This window comes from Hakea prostrata, chromosome 2, assembly GCF_041222555.1.
Source record: "Hakea prostrata isolate BN-2017 chromosome 2, UWA_Hpros_2, whole genome shotgun sequence".
Taxonomy (NCBI): domain Eukaryota; kingdom Viridiplantae; phylum Streptophyta; class Magnoliopsida; order Proteales; family Proteaceae; genus Hakea; species Hakea prostrata.
Genome location: NC_142601.1, coordinates 3864324 through 3886196, shown reverse-complemented (window position 1 = coordinate 3886196; position 21873 = coordinate 3864324). Strand labels below are relative to the sequence as shown.

General features: G+C 38.8%; 2 protein-coding genes across 2 annotated transcripts in view; one reads left to right on the top strand and one right to left on the bottom strand.

Annotated features, from left to right (window-relative positions):
* Positions 1-12267, top strand: part of LOC149023331 (uncharacterized) — a 33460-nt gene extending 21193 nt beyond the window's left edge. Inside the window, exons 13-18 of the mRNA XM_089143870.1 lie at positions 2969-3038; positions 8260-8340; positions 8788-8889; positions 9604-9728; positions 10216-10333; positions 11486-12267. Of these exons, the coding sequence (XP_088999996.1) occupies positions 2969-3038; positions 8260-8340; positions 8788-8889; positions 9604-9728; positions 10216-10333; positions 11486-11590 (601 nt within the window). The 3' untranslated portion in view covers positions 11591-12267. The remainder of the gene's footprint in view (positions 1-2968; positions 3039-8259; positions 8341-8787; positions 8890-9603; positions 9729-10215; positions 10334-11485) is intronic.
* Positions 12268-14137: 1870 nt separating this feature from the next.
* On the bottom strand, positions 14138-21027 carry LOC149023330 (putative serine/threonine-protein kinase PBL7). The gene is made up of 5 exons (XM_089143871.1): positions 20545-21027; positions 19270-19463; positions 18673-18862; positions 18132-18523; positions 14138-14831 (listed from the first exon to the last, which is right to left on the bottom strand). The coding sequence occupies exons 1-5, from the start codon at positions 20651-20653 to the stop codon at positions 14502-14504; spliced, it is 1215 nt and encodes a 404-aa protein (XP_088999997.1). The 5' UTR covers positions 20654-21027; the 3' UTR covers positions 14138-14501.
* Positions 21028-21873: the final 846 nt, after the last annotated feature.

The window sequence follows — 21873 nt, the reverse complement described above, 5'->3', positions numbered from 1 at the left end:
CTGAAATTTCAGAACTATTAAAAAAAAAAAAAAAGAAAGAAAGAAAGAAAGAAAGAAAGAAAGAAAGAAGAAGAAGTAGAAAAAAGAAAGAAAGAAAGAAAGAAGAAAGAAAAGAGAACGAAAAGGAAAGAAGAAGAAGGATTCAAAGATTGCCCAAGTCCATCCAAGAATGCACCCATTTTTTTATCCAAGTCGTTTCCCATATTTTAAAATCTTCCCTAAACCTTACCACATTCATCCAAATTATTGCATTCTTCCTTCCACCCACCCACCCTAGGGTGATTTTGGGTGTCTCAAGATTATCCCATAAGGATGTGTTAAAAGTTAAAACCCCAGCCTTTCCTGTACCATCCCATTCAGTTTTGTTAAATCAAATCTAACCCAAAACCCTTCCATAATAAATTACCCATCCCTAAAATTATTTCTAAGGTTTCCCATAAATCCTGAACCCATTACCATCTCAAACCCAGCAACCCATTTAGGTTATGTTGATTCACATCTTAACCTAGGATCCAAATTTAACCATACTATCCATCCATTATGATTTGATAATTAATTGCTGGAAGATTCTAGGCAAACCTTCAATTTTAGGGAATACAACAACAACAACAACAATAAGCCTTGTCCCAACTAAATGGGGTCGGCTACATGGATTCTTGCCCTCCAATCAGTTCTGTTCGAGGCCATGCTAGATACAAGGCCTAAGCTATACATATCCTTTCTCACCACTTCTCCTAAGATTATCTTAGGTCTACCCCTAGTTCTTCTAGTTCCTTCAATATGGATTATATCACTTCTCCGAACAGGAGCAATTTTAGGGAATCCTTTCAAGAAATAAAATCGGGTTTCCATCACTGAGCTACATAAGCTATATCATGAACTAGCTGAGAATCCAAAAAAGAGATGATAGGTCTGAAGCTAGGTTTGAAAGACTTGAGGCTAGGATTGATTAGAACGAAGTCAAGTTTGTCGATGGGAATTGTGCCCCTTTCACTGAAATCCTTGGGTTTATGAAGAAAATTGACACCCAAATTGTAGCTAGATTTTCTAAGTCAACTTCTCAAACTTGGTGGATTGATGATCCACCAGGGTTTTCATTTACTTTAAGTTCTCAGGAAGCTTCAGGACAGTTCTCTGATGGAGACCATCGTATCAAAACTGAGAACCTAAAGTTTAGTGGCAAAAAGGGGCTGGAAGAGGTCCTTGAGTTGCTCATCAAGGTTGAGAGGATCTTTGCTTATAAATCCTTTCTGGATGAGAAGAGGTGTGAGCTCCTCCTTACCAAATTTACTGGGCAAACATTTTCTTGGTGGGAGGATGTTTTACATTCCAAGTTAGTTAGGCAACTTGGATTCATTACCAATTTGGAGGTCATGAAGCAGACGCTGAAATGACAAATTTATTCCTCCTAATTATGTGAAGGATTTGTTTTATAAGCTTATCATCCTCCAGCTAGGCAATAAAGAAATGTACACCTACACATTAGAGTTTTAAAAAATATCCTCAAGTTGCCATGATTAAGATTCCTTCAGCCTATAAGCCACCAGCAGGGATTGAAGACAAGAAATCTGAACCCTGTAGAATGGGAAAAAAAAGGAGCTAGATAATAATAATAATAGCAGTCTTTGGCTGAAAAACATTGTATGCCGTAGTTGTGAAGAGAAATGTCACTTTAGCAATAAATACACCAAGAAATCTCAATCCATTAATGTCACAAGGAAGCAGCCAACAAGAGTTGGTGATGCACTAGTCTTAGATCTTTGTGATGCTGATGAGAATGCCTTTGATGATTATGATTATGAAGTTGAAGCATTTTCTGCCAGCGTCTCACTTACATTCTTTACTAGACTTGTTGACAAGGATCCCCTCTTCAAGCAAAGAGGCAATCTTCTGCATGGTGATAGTTCTACAAATGTTCACCCGTTAGTTGATACAGGGGCAGAAGCCAATTCTATCTTTGCAGATTTTGTTAGAGCACCTTCCACAGAAGCAGTTATTCAAGACTATTCATGTTCAAGTTTTGGAGCTACTTCCTGAGAAGAGGCAACTGCACTAGCCCAAGTACACCTACAGTTTGGGCCTCTACAGTACCATATGCCTTGCCTAGTTACTTCGACCTTGGTAACCATGTGCTGGTATTCTCTACGATGGTGCAAGAAACACCATCAAAGGTTAAGCAAGGGGATGTACATACCTAATGTTGCCCCATGCATTGAAAGACATGCCATGGCAACAACAGTTCTCTCCTCTAGTTGTTGATCGCTTTACTTGTGGGTTTACGATGAGTTATCTATTTCAAGATATGTGCCACCTCATCCGCGAGATAATTACAAAGGCACCTTGGGTCTGCAACCTAGCTCGAGGAGTCGAGAGTTGATGCAGTTTGGTTGTCCTAACAAAACAGCCTCAGGTTTAGGACTTCCTCCCTACACCAGCACCATTAGCTCTTGGTCAGGTGTAGGGGGGCTTCCCCTACACCAGCATCTAAAATCGTGGATTTGGGTATAGGCTATTTTAATTTTTAATTAGCCGATCAACTGTTAAAAGAAAAAAAAGAAAAAGGATAAGAATAATAAGATGCTCATGCATCACCTAGAGAGTAGAGGCTAGTTGCTTATATTTGAGAAGTCTTATCTCTTGTAGTTTAATCAATGTTTACTACCATTCTTTGAATTGGAAATTTTGAAGTATCTGGTCTTGTTGAAATATCTATCATATTTAATGTCCTAGGATGGCTTTTCATGTAGGACGAGTATGAGGGAATAACCTGGGAAAAATTGTCATGTTTTGCGTCTGAATTATTAGTTGTTTGCCAGTAGACGGTTGCTTCAAGTACAGTTTTAGATTCTAAGGACTGAATCTATTCAAAATATGTCCTAGTGGCGATGACTTTGAGAAACAGCTATCTGAAGATAATCTGTCATTTATTAGATTACCACACAAAATTGATGTTTTCTGATCTTTCCAGGGCTGAAGAGTTGGAGACAGCACTCATGGAGATGGTTAAGCAGGATAACAGACGGCAATTAAGTGCGAAGGTATACTTGAAGCAATCTTTGAAATTCTGATGAACTAGTTGTTTGCTTTATTTTCAATCTTTCATCTAAATCCTTGAAGCACAATATGATTCCTGTTGGCAGTTCATTTTGAATGTAGACTTTTATTGCTTTGCATGTTTAGTTAGATTTCATTAAGCTCTTTGGACATGTTTTTGCCAAACTCAAAGAACATAATTACATTTTTATCTCCTAAAGAATCCTATGTTATTGACTTAGTAGATATGACTATTTAATGTCCATAAATGTAATTTGACATTTCTTAAATCCAATAATACAATATAAATTGTAATTTCTTTCATTCTAAAGTCTACAATAATAATGGTAATTGTATCTCTCTAAAATCATGGCTTAAAATCAAGTTATTTCAAAGTTTTGAAAAGCCAACGAATGGAATCCCCCATCATAAGCATTGTGATTAGGAGCACTTAATCCCATACACCTTATCAAAATCAAATCAAGTAAAAAAAACTACACTCATTCTTTTGAAAAATTAAAATTAAATAAAAAATCCCACACACTCTCTCCTCTCTCTTAATGTGGGTTAATTAGTATCTAAAAAAATTCCCATATACACACTCTCCTCTCCAACATATATAGGTTTTTTTTTTGTTTGGTACACTACAGGGTCAGTGATCCAAAGACAAACAGCTAAACAAAAACAGGGGAAGCCTCCCTAAATCCGCCTGAAGAATCTCCTCAAAGATTTGGAGGTGGATCTTGAATGAGTGTCAAGACATTATCCCCCAACATCTGCATCTTAGACCTCCAATTGGCAGCAAAATTGGCCCAATGTACATAGGTTTACTCTTACAGAATAAAAAAGAAAAAATAAATTGTATGCACACTTTCTCCTCTCCCTCTGATGTGATGATGTTGGCTGCTGTTGTTACCAAGCCTTGATCCCTCTGATATGATTATATTTTTTATTGACCTTTTCGTATATTATTTAGTTTGATGTTTGAGGATAAAAATATATTGTACTAAAAGTCTAAAACTACAATATGATTAATGCAACATAAGGTGATACTATCCCAATGGCTAACACAAGGGTAAAAAAAATGCTAACATAACTTAGTTCTGAAAATATCATCTTTTTCCATATTTTTAATTTTATGCGTGACTTTAGTTTTTATGTTTATTCTGATTTGTTTATTTTACATTTGGTATTAGAGTGATTTTATAAAAACCAATAAAAATAAAATTTTAAAATAATATAAACTTAAAATTTGTTTTTGAAGAATATCAAATCTGAAGGACAATCTTTTGTTATTCACAGTTTTAATTTTATGCATGACTTCAATTTTCATGTATATTCTGGTTTGTATGTTTAATATTTGGTATAAAAATGACTTTATAAAAATCAATAAAATTTCAAAATAATTTAAATCTGAAATTTACATATGAAGAATGCCAAATACTTGCATTTGCACATGCCTGTTTCTTATATGTATATCTATATACTTTTGTCTGGGAAATAGCCATGAAATTGAATTCACTTTGAAATAGGAGCAAGCTAAGTTAATTTTGCTATGTTGATGGCCACCTTATCTTTTCCGGTTTATTTGAGGAATGGATCCATGCATCTGTCAATTTACTCCTGAGACTAGAAACGAGTGGGCTAGTAAGCTTTGGAGGCTGAGTGATTTTAAGTAGCTAAGTTTTTCTGCTTAAATGATGGTAGACATATATTATTCATGCTGTGTTGGTTGTCATTGTTGTCAACATGGTTGCATATGTGTTGGTTGTTTCAATACAGTACACCTTGGTGCAGTACAGTCAATGGAATATTATTACAAATGGCAGCTTTGAGTACAAACATTACAATTTTTGGGGTCAACGTGATTTGGTTTCACCTTGGTTTTTGTTTCCCTCTATTGCCTAGCATCACCTTGTTGCCTTGATAACCATGGGTGTAGTAGGACACTAACAATGATGTGATAGGGAATTACTGTTCTAGCACAAATGACAGGTTTACAGGCAGGGTACAGTGGCCAGTACCGTACAAAGAACATTTTAAATCAGTTGGCAAATTTCACAACAGTGCCTGAGAGTCTTTCCTGCATCCATAGAAGTTATTATAGTGTTCAACGGCGTTGACAAAATTAATGATAGTCTGCATAGAGGTTCTACAGTGACCAAGAGTCATCCATTGGCAATTCAATTATTCAAAGGCATGGAGAACATTACAAGGGCATCTCTGTGATTTTGTGGAGTGATGATGTGCAATACATGTGAATGATGTTATACAAGTGAGATTACTTGGCATGTGTGCCTGCTAGGGTAGATGATGATGATGTCATATGTCATGTATAGATGTATTCATGCATAGAAGAGTTGGTGTGGTGTTCTTGATGAGATACATGTGATGCATGCAGCACACAGGATGTGTGTTTTCTACTGGGATCGTAACGCATGGCTATTATGGTTAATTTAGTGAAATTAACCCCATGTCCTGGATAAAACACATGAGTTCTGTGTTGAGAAAAAATAGAGGTGTGGGTCCCATTTGGCTAGCATGCAAAAGTTTGGGAGTGGGATTTGTCGTTTGATACGTCTTAGGGTCAATTGGCTTGAAGGGCTAGCTGGACAGTCTAGAAGCCAGATATGCATTGGCATAGCATGATGCCACCATGCCCATATAGGACTTCCACTGGCTGGTAGTACATGCAAATTGGTATGCAAGTAGTGAGGGGCCACAGAGAAGGCAAGACAGATGGGTTGATTCAGCTTCCAGTTGAATGAAGGCCAATTCTTCCAAGATCTTTAAGAGAACTAACTCATATGAGACCAAGAAAGGGTTTCTTGAAATTTTGGTTACAGGTTATTGGTGGTCTTTCTAATATGGGCTATAATGGGAAGTTTTTTCTTGGAAGGATGGATTTTGTTAGTGGATTCTGAATTCCTTGGTTGGGTTACTTGAAATGAATAGTACCAAGGATGATAGGGTGTTAGTTTTGAGAGATTTAGAATGGTGGGATCGGGTAGGTTCTTGAGATATGGGATGAAAAATTATGGGTATTGTAGTGAAACTTGGAGGGACTTGTAGGTATAGAGTTATGACCTCCAAGTTTGGTTGGGTTTGGATGGCTAAATTGGAAGCTATGAGGTTTCTTCTTTTGTGGTGTTTTTTTTTTTTTTTGGGGGGGGGGGGGGGGGGGGTGAATCTAGGAAGTACAAAAATTCAAGAAAATATTTACATCATGAAATTTGACTGTCAGAATGAGATCTATGATCTACAGTCACTAGAGGGAAGATGTGTTCAAAGTGTGGGATAGATCTAACAGTGTAGATCTGACCTTTGATTTTGATTGTCTTGGAAACTCGAAACATTCAAGAAAATTCAAGAAAATTTGAAAACGAAAGTGATAGGAGAAGGAGATTGATGTAGGCTGCTAGTAATACCTGAATGGAGCTTTGAGGATAAACTACTTAGATGGAGAATGAAGGTTTTACTCTGATCTTCAACTAGCCACAGGTGTCTAGGCTTGATTTGATCTTAAGAACCCTTCTCAGCCTTGAATCTCTAATTCCCATTCGACGAAAATAAAACTTACGAACACGAGGAATTACTAAAGAGAAGCTTTCTTTTCCAATATTCAAATTTGACCTCTCCCCATTAAGTGGAGAGGTCTGTTAATTGTACTAACATTGCTAGAGTCCTAATTTGATTTGGCTTCAACCTGGACTAACTTGAAATTAGAAACTGATTGACTTAGAGTCTTAGACTAGAACACTTAAAATTGAAATAAAAACATAAGCAAAGACTATTCTATCCTTATAACTTAGGTTGGGCAGAATTTATGTAATTGGATGAATTAAACTAATTAATTCACCATTTTCTTTCTTAACCTAAACCCTAAAATATTGGGCCCATAGAATAGGCCCATGACTGAAAAAACCTATTAAACAAAGTCCCAACACCATAGGTTGATTTCAAAGGAAAATAGGCAAATTTGGTGCTAGATCTGCATTGTCGGTGCATTTAGATTGGGACTTTTTTCTTGAATTTCTTTAAGTGATCCATTTGTGTATGTTGCTCCTTTTGCCTCAACCTGTAACTAGCCTTGACGCCGTCTTCTTTTCACTGTGCCACTCTCCCTCTCTCTCTCTCTCGATAGGGGCATAGTTGTCAAAGTGTCCGCCTAGGCGGCAAAGCGGCAAAGCGGTTTTTCTACCGCTTTTTTTTTTAACCGCTTAATTGACAACCAATCTACAAAGGAACTCCAAGGCCCAAAGCGACATAGTACCTATTTTTTGCTTTGGGGGTGGTGCCCCCACATCCCCGCCGCCGGCAACAGAATGTGAAGCATAAACCATACTCAACATAAGAATCAATGAATCAGTAAATGCCTAAGCAAACACTTTGACAACCATGGTTTGATGAGATGAACTTATGTTTGTGTTATTTTTTTGAATTATTTTTCATAATTATGATTCTTGAATGCTTTTTTTTTGGATGAATGTGACTGTTGAATATTTGTTTAGCTTATTATAGAAAGTAGTTGTGTTTAAAAGTAGTTGTGTTTAAAAGTAGTTATATTGAAATTTTTTGACCCAACCGCTTTGGTTGCCTTATTGCCGCTTTGTCACCTAATTACCTAGGTGGGGCCCCAATTGCTTTGGTCGCCTTGCCTCTTTGACAACTATGCGATAGGGAAACAAGGCATCTTCTGGAAGTAGAGTTCTTCTTCTTTGGTCCTGGCCTTGCCTCCCTCTCTCTCTTCCTCCTTCAATGCTTCTAGCATCTGTTTGATGGTTGCCCTTTGATTTGCTCCCTCCCCAGCCTGTCTGTCAATTTGTTCGGTGGTAGGAGAAAGGAGGAAGATGGGTGAAGGTTCTTCTATCTATATGAGTGTGGTTCTACCTTGAAAATAGGATGACTAAACATAGGTATTTTAGTTATTTTAACAAGTTAGGGGCATTTTGGTGATATTAATTTTTTTTGAGATTGAATCATTAGTTGTAAACTATCCTTAATGGTGCCTAATGTGGGGGACCTCTTGGCTAAGTCAGGGTTCTTCACTAGTTTCGGTGCAAAGTCGGGGTCGCATGTAAAAATATCGAAAAAAGAAGAAGAGAGGGGATTCTAATGTTGAATGATGGCATTCTTTGCATTTTCTTTCTGTTACTTTCTCCCTATATGAAAATTTCATTTATGTTTTATCACTTAGAAGATCAGAGATTTCTTTTCGCTGTACAGGTTGAACAGTTGGAGCAAGAGTTGGCTGTTTTGCAACAGGCCCTTGCAGATAAGCAGGAACAAGAGCATGTGATGCTTCAGGTTTTGATTATTCTTTGTTTCTGTGGTCCATTAGTTTGCAAGTTGCAATGCGTCCTTTTCCCCCTGGTGTGTGGTGATAACCCAAGAGAGTTTTCTGCTTTTTAATTGTGTTGGTTGATGGGTTTTGGATCCAATTATGGATCTTCTGGAAATCCTTGTTTTTGCCAATTTTCTTTTGATCTTCCCCTTCATTTTTCTTGTTTACCCCAAGACGTTGGTCTCTAACTAGACAAGTAAATGCTTGAGCTTGAGAAGCTTCTGGGCATTGGGTCCGTAGAACTCATTAGGATAAGTGGGAGTACTTATCAAGACTGCCTAAATGTTGCCCATTGAATTTGCTATCTGCATACAGAGTTATACTTCCCTTTTTCAGCTGTCTTGTCCAGGTCTAATTCTATTTCTAGTTTTCTTCAAGTTCAGTTCAGTATTGGATCCAATTTTACACAGGTTCTAATGCGAGTGGAGCAAGAACAAAAGGTGACTGAAGATGCTCGTAGATTTGCAGAGCAAGATGCAGCTGCTCAGAGACATGCTGCTAATTTGCTTCAGGTTGTCTTCTTTCATGTACTGGTAGATTCTGAATGATAAATGGTGTCTCCCATGTGAAAGAGATATTGAGGGAGAAGAAGACAATAAAGAGTAAAGGGTTTTTTTTTTTTTTTTTTGGGTTGGCGGCTAGGTGAGACAAGCCAGGTGGTAGTCAGACAGTTCCTCTATTGAACTCAAGGTTTAATTTCTGATAAAACCAATCCTTTACATAATAAGAAACTGATATTAATTTTGTCTAGCTATTCATAACGACCAAATAAGAAGCTAAATTCTACGTACAGTAGGAATAGGAAAGAACAGGTGCTAACACCATAGCTTCTTATGCAACATATGTCCCTGTATTAAAAACTTTAGCCTCAAAGTAGATCCATGATTATTAATGTTCTTTTTGCTTCCCTGGTACCTCATCAGCAACTCTGTGTCTTGGACACAAATAGTCATGGTTTCATCCACAATGCTTGTGCTGTTATTGCTTGTAATCCAAAAATGGAATATAATTTTTTCAATTTAAAAGCTTTTAACCTTGCGTACTCCTTCCAACTCCTCTGTATCCTTATTTCAAAGATATGTACCCGTGTTATTTGTTGCTAATGGTTTACCTTGTAGTTTGGTAGCTCCCAGCTGCACTAAATTGAGATTTCCAGATGCAGCATTTTCTATAATATTCTGCCTTTTTTGTGTTTTATCTTGTCTTATAAGAACCAGCCAATGCAGGAAAAATATGAAGCAGCCATGGCATCACTTGCACAAATGGAGAAGCGGGCACTTATGGCAGAAACAATGCTGGAAGCTACCTTACAATACCAATCTGGTCAAGTTAAAGTGCAACAATCTCCCAGGTACTGGCAATATGGATGTATAATATGCTTTATCTATGATGATTCTTGATTTCTGTGAACATTGATATGAACTTATTTTATGCTTTAAAAGGAAAATAATGTTAGTTCTGAGTGTTTTTGTTTCTTTATGGGTGTGGAGGGGCATTCTTATTTTTGGTTTAGACTCTTGGATACCAACATCTGTATAGGAAGAAAAAGGAAATAATTAGGAAAAGTCTTTACTACTGCTGTTCTTTTGCAAATCAGGCCATTGAACTGCAGAAAAAGAAGGAGAAATATATAGGAAAGCTGGTCATTGAATTACAAAAAAAAAAGAGTAAATAAATAGGAAAAACTGTAGTACTTCTGTTCTTCCTCTGTAAATCATGTCACAGAATTTCAATAAAAAAGACTAATAAATAGGAAAAGCTTTAGTACTGTTGTTTTTCATGTTAAATCATGTAATTTATTGCTGCTTATTGAAGTTTGCATCATGCATGTGTTATAGATTGATGAATCAGGATTCTTCAGCAGTACGAGCTCAGGAACCTGCCCAGGACATGTCCATGAGAAAAGTCAGTTTGCTTTCCAAACCATTTGGGCTCAGCTGGCGTGATCGGAACAAGGTAATACCTTTTACATTTTATTTCACAAGATTGTGTTTTGTATAAGTACAACAACGACAAGAAGCCTTGATTGGAACAAGGTAATACCTTTTACATTTTATTTCACAAGATGATGTCTTGTATATATGAACTACAAAATTAGGTTGTCCATAAGTGGCTTGATTGGTCATGATGCGGCAGACTAAGAATATTTTTATCAAAATCTCTGCAATTCAGGTCTTGGTGTCAAGGTAGAGGTTGTTTCATAGTAACCAAGTGGTCACAGATTAGAGTCTAGAAACAGGCTTTCTGCAAAAGCAGGGGTAATGCTGTGTACATTACAGACTTCTCCGTATAGTGGCAGGAAACCTCATACACTGGCTCTCTGCCTTCTGGGATACAAAGCATGCTGCAAAAATTTCAACAGGATCAGACTAGACTTGAAAATGCAGAAAAGATAGTGGTTGTCTCACTTTCTGAACAATTTTCTTGTTCTCATTCCTCTCTCAGGTCTCTGCTTTGCTACTACCCCTTCGGCCTCGGTCGCTGCTCAAAGAAGTGGTGTCTCCTCTCTTTTCGTCTCCCCCCCCCCGCCCCCCCTTTGCCGCCCCCCCTTTTTCGGCCCCAGGATCAGACTAGACTTGAAAATGCAGAAAAGATAGTGGTTGTCTCACTTTCTGAACAATTTTCTTGTTCTCATTCCTCTCTCTTGTCTCTGCTTATTAGACTGACTACCCCTTTTTGATTCTGGAGCTCTTTCTTCTTCCCTTGAATTGCTTCCAATCTTCGTTCTCACCATGCTGCTTCTCTTCCACTTTTTCCTTATTCTCCCTTCTCTTCAACAATCCACAGAGGTTGCATCACCTTAACGACAGTTAACCCATTAAAGATACCAGGAAGTTGAGTGTAAATGAATCCTATTCTGGATGCAAAACAATCTAACAAATGTCGTGAATGAATACTGTAATTTCTAGCACTATATATAACAATGATTGTACATTAGACAGAACCCAAAATATTTAAGTAGCATTTTTTAAACTTAACGTGGTATTGACTAGGCAATCCTCTCAGCAGATCGATATTATGGTATATTGGCTGTCATTTTCCGGCCTTCTGAAGTGCTTACTCATTCTCATATTTGTTGATTTGTAAGTTCATTTTTTTATGCAACAGGGAAAATCAAGCAATCCTGAGGATCTGGGTGAAGGCAATGCTGAGAAGTCAGAAGAGAGCACAGTTATGCCGCAGAAAGACAGCCCACAAGAACAAGAAAAATAGGACACATTTGTGGATGATCAACTTGACTATGTTTTAGGAGCTCCCCCAACTCGGACTCCTCTCACCCAGATGGTGTGATATTGTAAGTGATTATAGTGTGAGTTTTCCATGACCGAGCTTGTATATTACACCAATCATTTTTAGTAGCGAGACCTATTCTCCTGTATCAATTTCAGCCAGTAGAGCCAAGAAAAAAAAAGAAAAAAAAAATTATTCTGTTAAAATTTGTTAGGCAGAATCAATAGATAGCGACGTGGATACTGGATAGTATTATTTCTTGTCATTTATTACCAATAATATATGAGAAAGATGAACTTAAGTTCTCTTTTTTACTTTTCCCTTTGTTCTTGCTTGCTTAAATCATTTATCCATTTCTTGTCCAGTCAAAATGGGAAGGCTTGACCATCAGGGTAAGTCATTTCTCGGAGAAAAATTATCTTGAGTTAAAGCGAATGCATGTACTTTTGTTGGGCAAAATATGATATCTTATACAGCACCAGGCTGCAAAATCTTTTCATATTTAATGTCAAGGCAGGGAGAGAAAGGCGCCAAAGTAACCTCAATGGTTCAGAAAACCAGTGATAGAAGAAAAAGTTGACCTTCGCTTGTAGCAACTGAATTTACTATGCCACTGAGTGATCGTTACCTCTCCTCCCTCTCCGATAACCTATTTGTTGGGGACCTTGGCGATACCAGAACTGTTCCAGCCTCCTAGGCTATGCTGAGGTTGCCCAAGGTCCCACCTAGATCCAGGCTCGAACCAGGGTAGTTGCTGGCTACGGTATAAGGAAAATTAGTGGCACCGTATCCACAGGTCCGGACTTTTGGAGCAACTGCAAGCGCTTGATCCTACACTAATGGCTCCAGTTACTGCGTGGTGGTCGCCCACCTCCTCGCGACACGCAAGTTCCACTCCCTGTGACTCCTCTTGTTCAAACTCACCGCTAGGAAACCTGGCCACCACAGCCAGTCCCAGTAAAACTACAACACCATTCCTAAAATGCAGATTAAGAGGAAGAACGTGGGGATGATGTTGATGCTACATTGACCCCGGAGATATGTTTTACCTCAGGCAGACCATTAGAAAACAATCGATGAAAGAAGCACTCTTACTCGCCTGAAACTGCAAATGCCCAGTGGAGGTGGTTTTTATTGAAAATCGCAGGTACCTGTTCCAACTTCATCATGAATTGGAACTCGAACGTTCTCTCATAAAACCCATGGCGATCTCACTACCATTTCAGAAGGGAAGAAAAGGGCATTTAAATTCGGGGGGAATCACTGTAAAGACACTGTTGTCTAGAGGATTAGCCAATTTACGTATCTCGTTACCATTGATCTGCCCATTGGATAAACTCATAGGGAAGAAAAGGGCATTGAGTATTGAGGATTAAACTTAGATTGTGGAACAGAGTATCAACATGAAAAACTCATAGGGAATTCATGAACCCCAAGTAGATATGAATAATTGCCTTCCCTTCCTCCCCTCACCTTGCCTCTGCCCTGCATCACTGCCCCGCCCTGCTCTCCCGAGATACCAGAATTTGAATACCAATGACAAAGGTAGCTTTACCCATCTCATTGTAGACTCTAATAAGAGAGGAATAACTAAGTTCCCGTTCCACCCATTTCATAAAGACAAACTGAATTGAGACAGATTATAGAGTCAGAAATCGTAGACAGTGAGTGTAACTACACCGAGGTGGAGGTGATTGGGCAGTGGCCAAAGCAGGATAGGGAATTGAGCATGGTGGTGTCACAGTAATTTCCCAAATTTCATCCCAAGAACAATGATATGAAATGCTTTCATTACCTGACACCTAATAAGAAGAAAGTGTTCCAACTCATCCAGTGTAAAGGATAAAACAGAGCTAGGGTGTTTCCAGAGAAGGCAGATAATCCATGAAAGGGAAGTAACAGAAGTTCAAACAGAAGCTAGAGGGATTTTATGGGCCCCATTAACAAATATTTAAAACTAAAATCTCAAGCACAAAAAGAGAAACTGCTGTCGATTATATGAAACCAAAACATAAATATTTGAAACCAAACCTAAAGTATAATTAGGGTTAGAATCAGGGTTTGACTGGACGGGACCTAAGATATCAACCCTAACTCAACCTGGCTAACACTTTGCAATCAAAACCTGCCCTCCCAGATCCTGTTTAGGCCGTTAGGACCAACCTTACACCCTTTCCTCCATCCCTTGGTGAAGATCCAAATATCCTGGTTGAATCAGAGGGATCAGATCACATGGCCAAGTTCAGCTTCATCTTGGTTGCTGAAGAAAATTTCTAACCACAGATTAAAATTTTAGACCAAGTCACAGTAAAAAGGGTGAAGCCCCTGACACAGTTACCTGCACGATGTTGAAATAGTCCATTTTGACTATATTACTTAATGGACAAACCACCAGCTTACATGATCAAAAAGTTGAGAAGGCTAATCCCTGGCTATAATAAAGCCAGCAACTTCTTTCCCTCCCCAACCCACCAACACCAAAGACATTCAGCAAGGGAATTCAATTGCATACTAGCAAGGGAAGAAGAAATAAGAGGAAGCCTGCACATTTAAAAATCAAATTCAATTAAGCTATAGGAATCACAAATGTCCAGATCAACACATAGATACAAGGACCCAAACTCTCATGTACACTGACTGGGGAGGTAATGATGGGGGGCTGGAAAGGCACCTGTTATCTGGGGAGATACAAAATTTGATAAGCAGGACCTCAACATGCTATAACAGCAAAAATGCATACCAGTGAAGCTCTGATGCATGTGATCAGTGATCACTACACAAAAAACATCAGATTCGTAACTATTCAGCAGCCGTTTCTAGTAAAGGCTGAAATGCAGAGAAATCCAATCCAACCATGGGATGAACTCAATTTTGCTTACAATGGTTTTGAGTCTTAGTTAATTCCCCTGGCCTGATCTCTCTCAGACCCATTACCACCACCACCATTAAGTCTTCTGTCACTGTCCCTTCTTGTTCGAGGAGGAGTAGGTGGAGCCATTCGGAAGCTTTGGGTTGGTTGGCTTTCATGGTCATATGATTGGGCAGCAAGGTAACTCAGAGCAGTAACCACATCAGCTATGAGAGGACGCATGTTGGGCTGTTCTTGAACACACATTGCAGCAACAGCAAGTGCTTGGTACAAACCCCTCATGGGATACTGGCCCTGGAGCGTTGGGTCTGCCATTTGTGAGAATTTCCTCCGATCTTTGAATAGCGGTCGTGCCTGCAACCAAATCCCACAGATGGTACATTTATATGCAGAAAAGCCATCAACTTTCAATCCAAGGGGGGGGAAAGGGGGGGAAAAAAACGGGCCCACAGGGGGGGGGGAGAAGGAAGAAGGGTTGGGAAGGGGGGGGTCCCACTCTCCCAACCCCCAAACCCACAAAGGGGGTAGCGGGGGGGGTGGCCCCGGCAGGTCCGTTCAGGACCGTTCCCCCCCCCCACCCAACCTCCCATTGGTTAGGAAGGAATTCACTTTCGATTTTCCCACCCCTTTCCCCCCCACCTTTTCCGCACAGGCCTTAAGAATATGCAAATTTTCCTTCTATTTCATCATTACCAAAAGGATTATCCTTATGCAACAATAAGTACTAAGTAGAAAGAAGAACCTAATCTGATCAGGAGCACCCAGACCAAGATTGCATGTGCAAGTGCAATTGGGTGGGGTATGACTAGAATTAGGATTACTGTCAGTGGTGATGCATCCAATAATCTGGATCAGATCAACATGAATCAACCTAGAGATCCACCTCGACTTTCAGTTTAATACACAAAGCCCTCCATTAGGAAAGCACCAAAGAAATGAGACTAACCTTGTTATCGGGTAAAATCTGCTTTGTTTTTGCTAGGTGAAAGCTACCTTATGTACAGATTGAGCATCCAACAAATTAAATGATGCAACATACTGCATACCTCTTTCTAAACAAGGTGAAATGCACAACTAAACAGATCATAAATGTACTCTTTCTGCGATCCAGCATTTGAATCAAAATTATCTAACGTGTAACAGATTGAGAAAGGACAAATACGATAGTTATCATAGTAGGTATGTCCAATTTATGAACCTATAGAATACACCACCATGTTTTCACCTGAGTTTGGGTTCATCTGGATACACCAGAGTATTGTTATACATAAACTTCACCGGTAACGCCCGATAGCAGATTCTGGGCTATGGGTATTGGCACAAAAATCCTCTTACACCATGCAGTTGATAATGATGATTCATTTTCCAGAGAATGGTAAAATGCACGACCAATGGTTTCCTCAACATGCTATAACAGCTGACGAAGTTGCCTCACTTTACAGATTACTGGATGTAAAATACGGGGTTAAGATATCCAACGACTAGCCCTTTTGCCCCAGATCATTAGTAATCCCAATTTCCCTTGGCCTTATATCCAGAAATGAGCTCATAAATGATCAACAAATCACACAAGTTGACTCATCTCAATTCTCGACTATACTTCTCCCTGATGCAAGGTATCTTCATGTTCCAGCAGCCTAAGGTATCTACATATAATGGAAGTCTTAGACGCTTGGCTGTTCTCAAAAGCAACCACAAATTGAAAATAAATAAAACTCTATTAGAACTTCTTGTTTGCAGATTCAAGTGACCACAGGTGGGACTGTTTTTAGTGCCACTAAGTGAATACTATGGTGGCAACTAGTAAAACTAAGTTTTTTTCAAACTTATCTTTTGTTTTACCATCTCAACCTCAAGCTTCCACCAACTTCCTAGTATCTATCCCTATTCTCTACCAATTCTCAACCTCGGCTGCTTAGCTTCTTGTGTTTGCATCATTCCCAACTAGATATGGTACGCTAATGATAGACAAAACCCATGTCCGCTAATAAGTCTTTCAAGGAAGTAGCAGCCATTTCCAGTGGAGAAAAATAAAAAGCCTCCATCACAACCTCTTAAAAAATGAAAGAAGCATCCAAGGCCATTTGTCAAGGATTGGCATAACTATATTTCTAGAAGGGATTGCATGAAGACACCTGAAGATTTTCTTGCTTCAACATGAATAACCAAACTAAGAAGCATGCCTCACATTGTTGCCACGCTTATTAAGGAGAGAAATCAGAGCCTGGAATAGGCCATTTATGATCCCGATCTGCTGGAATCAGGTCAGGAATCAGCTGCAACCAGATGGAATCAACCACAATTTTTAACGAGATTGACTTCAGCTGATTCAATCTCCATTTTGAATCCATGATTATTCCCCTAAAGACAAATGATGAGGTGGAAGCCTTGCTTTATGGGATGAAGGAGGGACTACACCAAGCTAAACTTCTGGATATCCATCCAACAGAAATCTGGTGCGGGTCAGAAGCAACGGTGGAACTACATAAGCAACCTCATGAAAGAGCTTGGCCTATAACATTAACACTGGTTTTGGTAGATCTGCTAACAGAATCTATGGAGCTGACTATTGCAGTTTCGTTCTAACACTCTCCTGGGCTTGTGTATGAATTTGGCCTGTAATGCTATGGATAGTAGCAGTATAGGTATTACAAACTGCAGTAACTTTTGTACTTCAAGCACTTAACTATCTATGAATTAACTTTATCTTTATCCCCCCCCCCCCCCCCCCCCCCCCCAAAAAAAAAAAAGGTCCCCCAAAGAATGATCAGCAAGGAGCTTATCCCTAATCTGTGAGGAGGTTACTGCAAATCAGAGTTGCAAATTTAGAGATCATCTACAGTAAGTGTGTGTTTTTCCATAAATGAGAAATTTTTGAGGGAATAGATCCACAAAATGGGAAACGTAAAATCTTGAAATGACTATAAAAGCCAAGGAACAAAAATAAAACAAGATCTTCGCCAGTGTCCAGTTAAAAATATTTACCATGAAGAGCTTCCAAGACATAAGGAATCACATAATAGTACCTAAATTCAGATTAAGAGATTAATCACCCTGTCTATCAGTCTTTCTCGGCCTTGGCACAAAAATGACATGGGTGCAACGGTATGATTGCTCCACTGCGACCTACTGGCTATGGGTTCAAGAAGGAAACAGCCTAAAACAGAGGTAGGTCCACATATACTATGAACCTCAGGGGGGAAAGCCTTGTGTATTCGGTTCACTAAGGATGCCCTATGTATTGGATACTCCATAAGGGTTTTGATTTACTAAGGGCTGCTAGAATGGCAAAAGGAGGACTGAAATTCCACCATTCTGGTACTAAGATTCCAGTTGTTTCCGAGAGAGGGGGGAAAGAAGTTTGTAAACAGAAATACGCAAGGAAAATTAAAACAAAAGGTTACTTTTTTACCCAGTAACATATGGAAGCTAGATAACGAATGACAGACAAGAAATTAGAGCCAAGAATAACACAGCAAACAGCCCCCCCCCCCCCCCCTTATGGCGCATTTGCAATTTAGCAGTCAGTGGTGACATTAATCATAGATTCCTAGCAACAACATATGCTTTACCAAAGCAAATAAACACCACCAGGTTGATAATACATTTAAAAGTAGGAGGACAAAGTAAAGGAGAGAATAACACAGAACTTACCCATGCAACCAGATTGTGCTCTCCAGCAGCTTTTGAATTGTCAATTGCTTTCCTGCCAGTAATGATCTCCAAAAGAACAACCCCAAAGCTATAAACATCAGATTTCAGTGTGAGTTGACCTGTCATTGCATACTCTGGGGCACAATATCCATATGTACCCATCACCCTAGTAGAGACATGGGTCTTATCCCCAACAGGCCCAAGTTTGGCCAAGCCAAAATCAGATAGCTTGGGAAAATATCCCTCATCAAGCAATATATTTGAACATTTTAGATCACGATATATAACAGGGGGGTTTGCCTTGTCATGCAAATACTCCAAACCCTTTGCTGCACCAGCAGCTATCTTCATTCTTGTATTCCAGTCAAGCCTTTTCTTATCTGGTGGGAGATCTGGGAAAGAAAGAGCACAAGATGAATTTCAACAAGGACACAAAATGAAGTCATGTGAGTTGGTGTACCAAAAATATATACCACCAAAAGGAAAACGAAAAGTTTTTCATGATGACAAGAAAATTTGTCATCTGGTTTATCATATATACCATGTAGATGGTCTTCCAAAGATCCCAATGGCATGTATTCATAAACGAGAAGTCTCTGATCTCCATCAGCACAGTACCCTATCAAATTAACAAGGTTAGGATGATGAAGTAAACTCAACATCAGGACTTCAACAAGGAATTCCCTGTTCCCTTGCAATCCATTACGATCAAGCTGCTTGATGGCCACAACCTGCATCCAGATAACTCTATACTTAATAGATGGATAAAATTCAATAACTTCGTAAATGGAAGTCCCCAAAAAAGAATCATGCACAGTATCTAGAAAAGGAGACTCCAATAAACTACTTCAATTTACTGAAAAGATATTCACCAATGAAGATAATTTTTGTGATAAATCTACAAGAACAGAAGCTCAAGGCATCTAACTCCACTATATACAGGAACTTCAAAGCTCCTAAATGAAATACACCAAAGAAGGAAACTTGATTAATAAGCTCCTTTTTCTTTTTATAATTTTGTAATTGTAATAGACCAAAGACCAGAAATCTCTTGCATAAAGCCCATGTAAGCAAAAGCTGCAAAGAAGCTCTCATTTTCTTTTTATAATGTTATCAAGAACAAATAAACCAAACCAACCTGGTTAGTACTCTCCAATCGTCCTTTATAAACTCTACCAAAACCGCCTTCCCCCAAGAGACAATCCGCTCTGAAATTTTTCGTAGCTGCAGCCAATTCACGGAATGGAAATGTCTGTGCTGCGATGTGATTAGATCCACCAGTCTTGGGAGGCTCCTTCTTCAAATCCAATGAGGGACTTACCTTCAGTTTATCTGCAAAAAAGGAACAAAGTTGTTGTGAGGAGATCAATGAAACAATCGACGCCTGTAGAGCTACACCTAGAGTAATGAATTATTGCATCAAGTAAACAAAATCAGACTACGGTCTTACTCCAACAACAAAGCAATGGAAATATTGTCATCAAGAAGCTCAGATAACAATCAAGGAAACTATACTAAAGACAGCAATGCAGAATAATTTTAAAGCTCAGCTTTTCCCAATTGCACAGAAAAATAAAATATTGTCTGATTAACCCATCCTTACAATTTCGAAGCTTGGATAGAACTAACTCATTAAGCTTCTGTCACCTCCTTGATGTATCAAAGAGAATCACTGGTCGTTTTTCGTAATAACAAGAAGAAGTTTGGAATAGAGAAAAATATAAGCTTCACCAGGAGCAGTCTTCTCTGAACCCATCAAGGACACGGGAAGCACTGAAGCTACCTCAGTCATTTATAAGAGTAAACCGCTTGTTTACATGTGAGTCTAGGAAAACCCTAACTTCAAACTGGGCAGTCATTTTATAAGAACGATTGTATATAAGTCTAATAGAACGAAGAGCGCGAACCAACAAGAATTTTAAAAAAAAAAAAAACATAAAAATTAAAAATTAAAACCACACACCCGCACAATAATGATCTAACGTTTAGAAATTGCTATTATCAGAAACCAGCCATACACCTGAACAGAAAAAATCACCAGCTTCACATCGAAGATTTCAAGAGCAACAACAAAGAAACACGTCAAAACCAACCACTGAAAAACCCATACCGAAAAGAAAATTTTATTCCAACTTAACAGAAGTAGTTTTTCTACTTGACAAACATCAAGCCATCCCAAATGAAATCCAAGCAGATCCATACGATTATTCGTACCCCTAGATTAGTATGCTCAAGATCATCCAAGAAGGAGAAGACCCTCTATTTTCAACAACCCCACAAAAAAGAAGAGAAAAAAAATTCCAGGACCCCATTTTAAAATTAGAGATAGAAAATCTATGTTCAGGGCAAAACATGGTTAAAATAACGGATGGGTTTTTCTGAAAGCAAAGAAAAAGTATAACAGAAGAAAAACCTGAAGAGGGTTGGATCTCAACATCTGGCTTCTGTTGCTGCTGCTTCTGCTGCGGCTGCTTCTTCTTGGTTTTTTTCTCTGATTTTCCAGAGCAGGGAAACCAGCCCATGGCTCCTCAGCCTCTGGCGCGTGAGTCTCACTGATAGAGAGAGTGAGCAAGACAGAACTAAGGCAACAAAGCAGGAGAGCAAGTGAACTAACAGGGAGAATAGAGAGATGCTCTTTTATATTTGGTAGCTTAATTCACCACTAATTAGTTTCTATTAAAAAAAAAAACCCTCTTTCCTTTAAAGGCTCAGACAATTTGGGTTCTGTGGGTTCTTGAGTTCTGCAACTCCATACATCAAATCCCTTTCCTCTTCGCTTCCGTGAAACTCAATCCTACCGAAGCTCTGCCAAGGAGCTATCCCAGCTTTTGTGGGTGCTTCCTAATTTGCTTCTTCCATTTCTATTCCTACCAAAAGTAACTAAATAATTGCTTCTTACATTATTAAAATACAAATTCCCTTTTCCCCTTCTTCCTTTTTAATAAAATTTTATTTTGAGAATTGGATTTTCCCTCGTTTTGGAGGTCAAAACTGAAGTCCAACGTTAAAAAGACTCCAAACCGCGTTTCTAGTATAATTAAACGGCTCCCAAAACTTGAATGAGACATTTATTAAGGAAGGTACACATTGGGCAATTGGGTTTTGCTTCCATGAAACTCAGAAAAAGCAAATTAATAGGCTGTGCCTACTGATTCTACGAGGGTAAGATGAACAGTCACCCTCTTCAAATTTGAACTACTAATGCCAACTGGCTGATCAAAACCCAGTACAATCTCTGTTGTAGTACACTTGATAACAATCTTTCTCTCATGATCATCAAGAGATGTGAATGGAATACAGTAATACACACTTACACAGTTTATCTTTGGAAACCAAACCATGAAAAGGAAATATTCAAATATTTTTAAATTTGATGAGAGGTACACGCACAAAGATATCATTGTGTCATCATTATATTTATTTTGTTTTTATATATTTATATTTTTTGGGTAATGTGTATATATATTTTTTTCATTTCTCAGTTACCAAACTTTGCTTCTTTTGTTTTACCTTTACAACCATGACCATGACATGGGATATTCTACAGAGTGGTGAACAGATGGCCACTAATTGGGTGGTCAAGATCATCCCACATGATGTTCAACGCATGGGTAGATTCTAACCATCCGATGGATGGGTTTTTTGGTGGGTTGGGGGGGGGGGGTCGGGGTTGGGTTCCCCTTTTCCCTTTAAAAAAAAAAAAATTCACATATTTAGATTATTAACACATCTCCAATCTCAA

Excerpts from the sequence above, each read along its gene's own strand:
- LOC149023330 (XM_089143871.1), bottom strand. The coding sequence starts at position 20,653 with ATGGGCTGGTTTCCCTGCTCTGGAAAATCAGAGAAAAAAACCAAGAAG. Across the intron at positions 19,464-20,544 it reads TGAGATCCAACCCTCTTCAG|ATAAACTGAAGGTAAGTCCC; the intron begins GTTTTTCTTCTG and ends CCTTTTTTGCAG. Across the intron at positions 18,863-19,269 it reads GATTGGAGAGTACTAACCAG|GTTGTGGCCATCAAGCAGCT; the intron begins GTTGGTTTGGTT and ends ATCTGGATGCAG.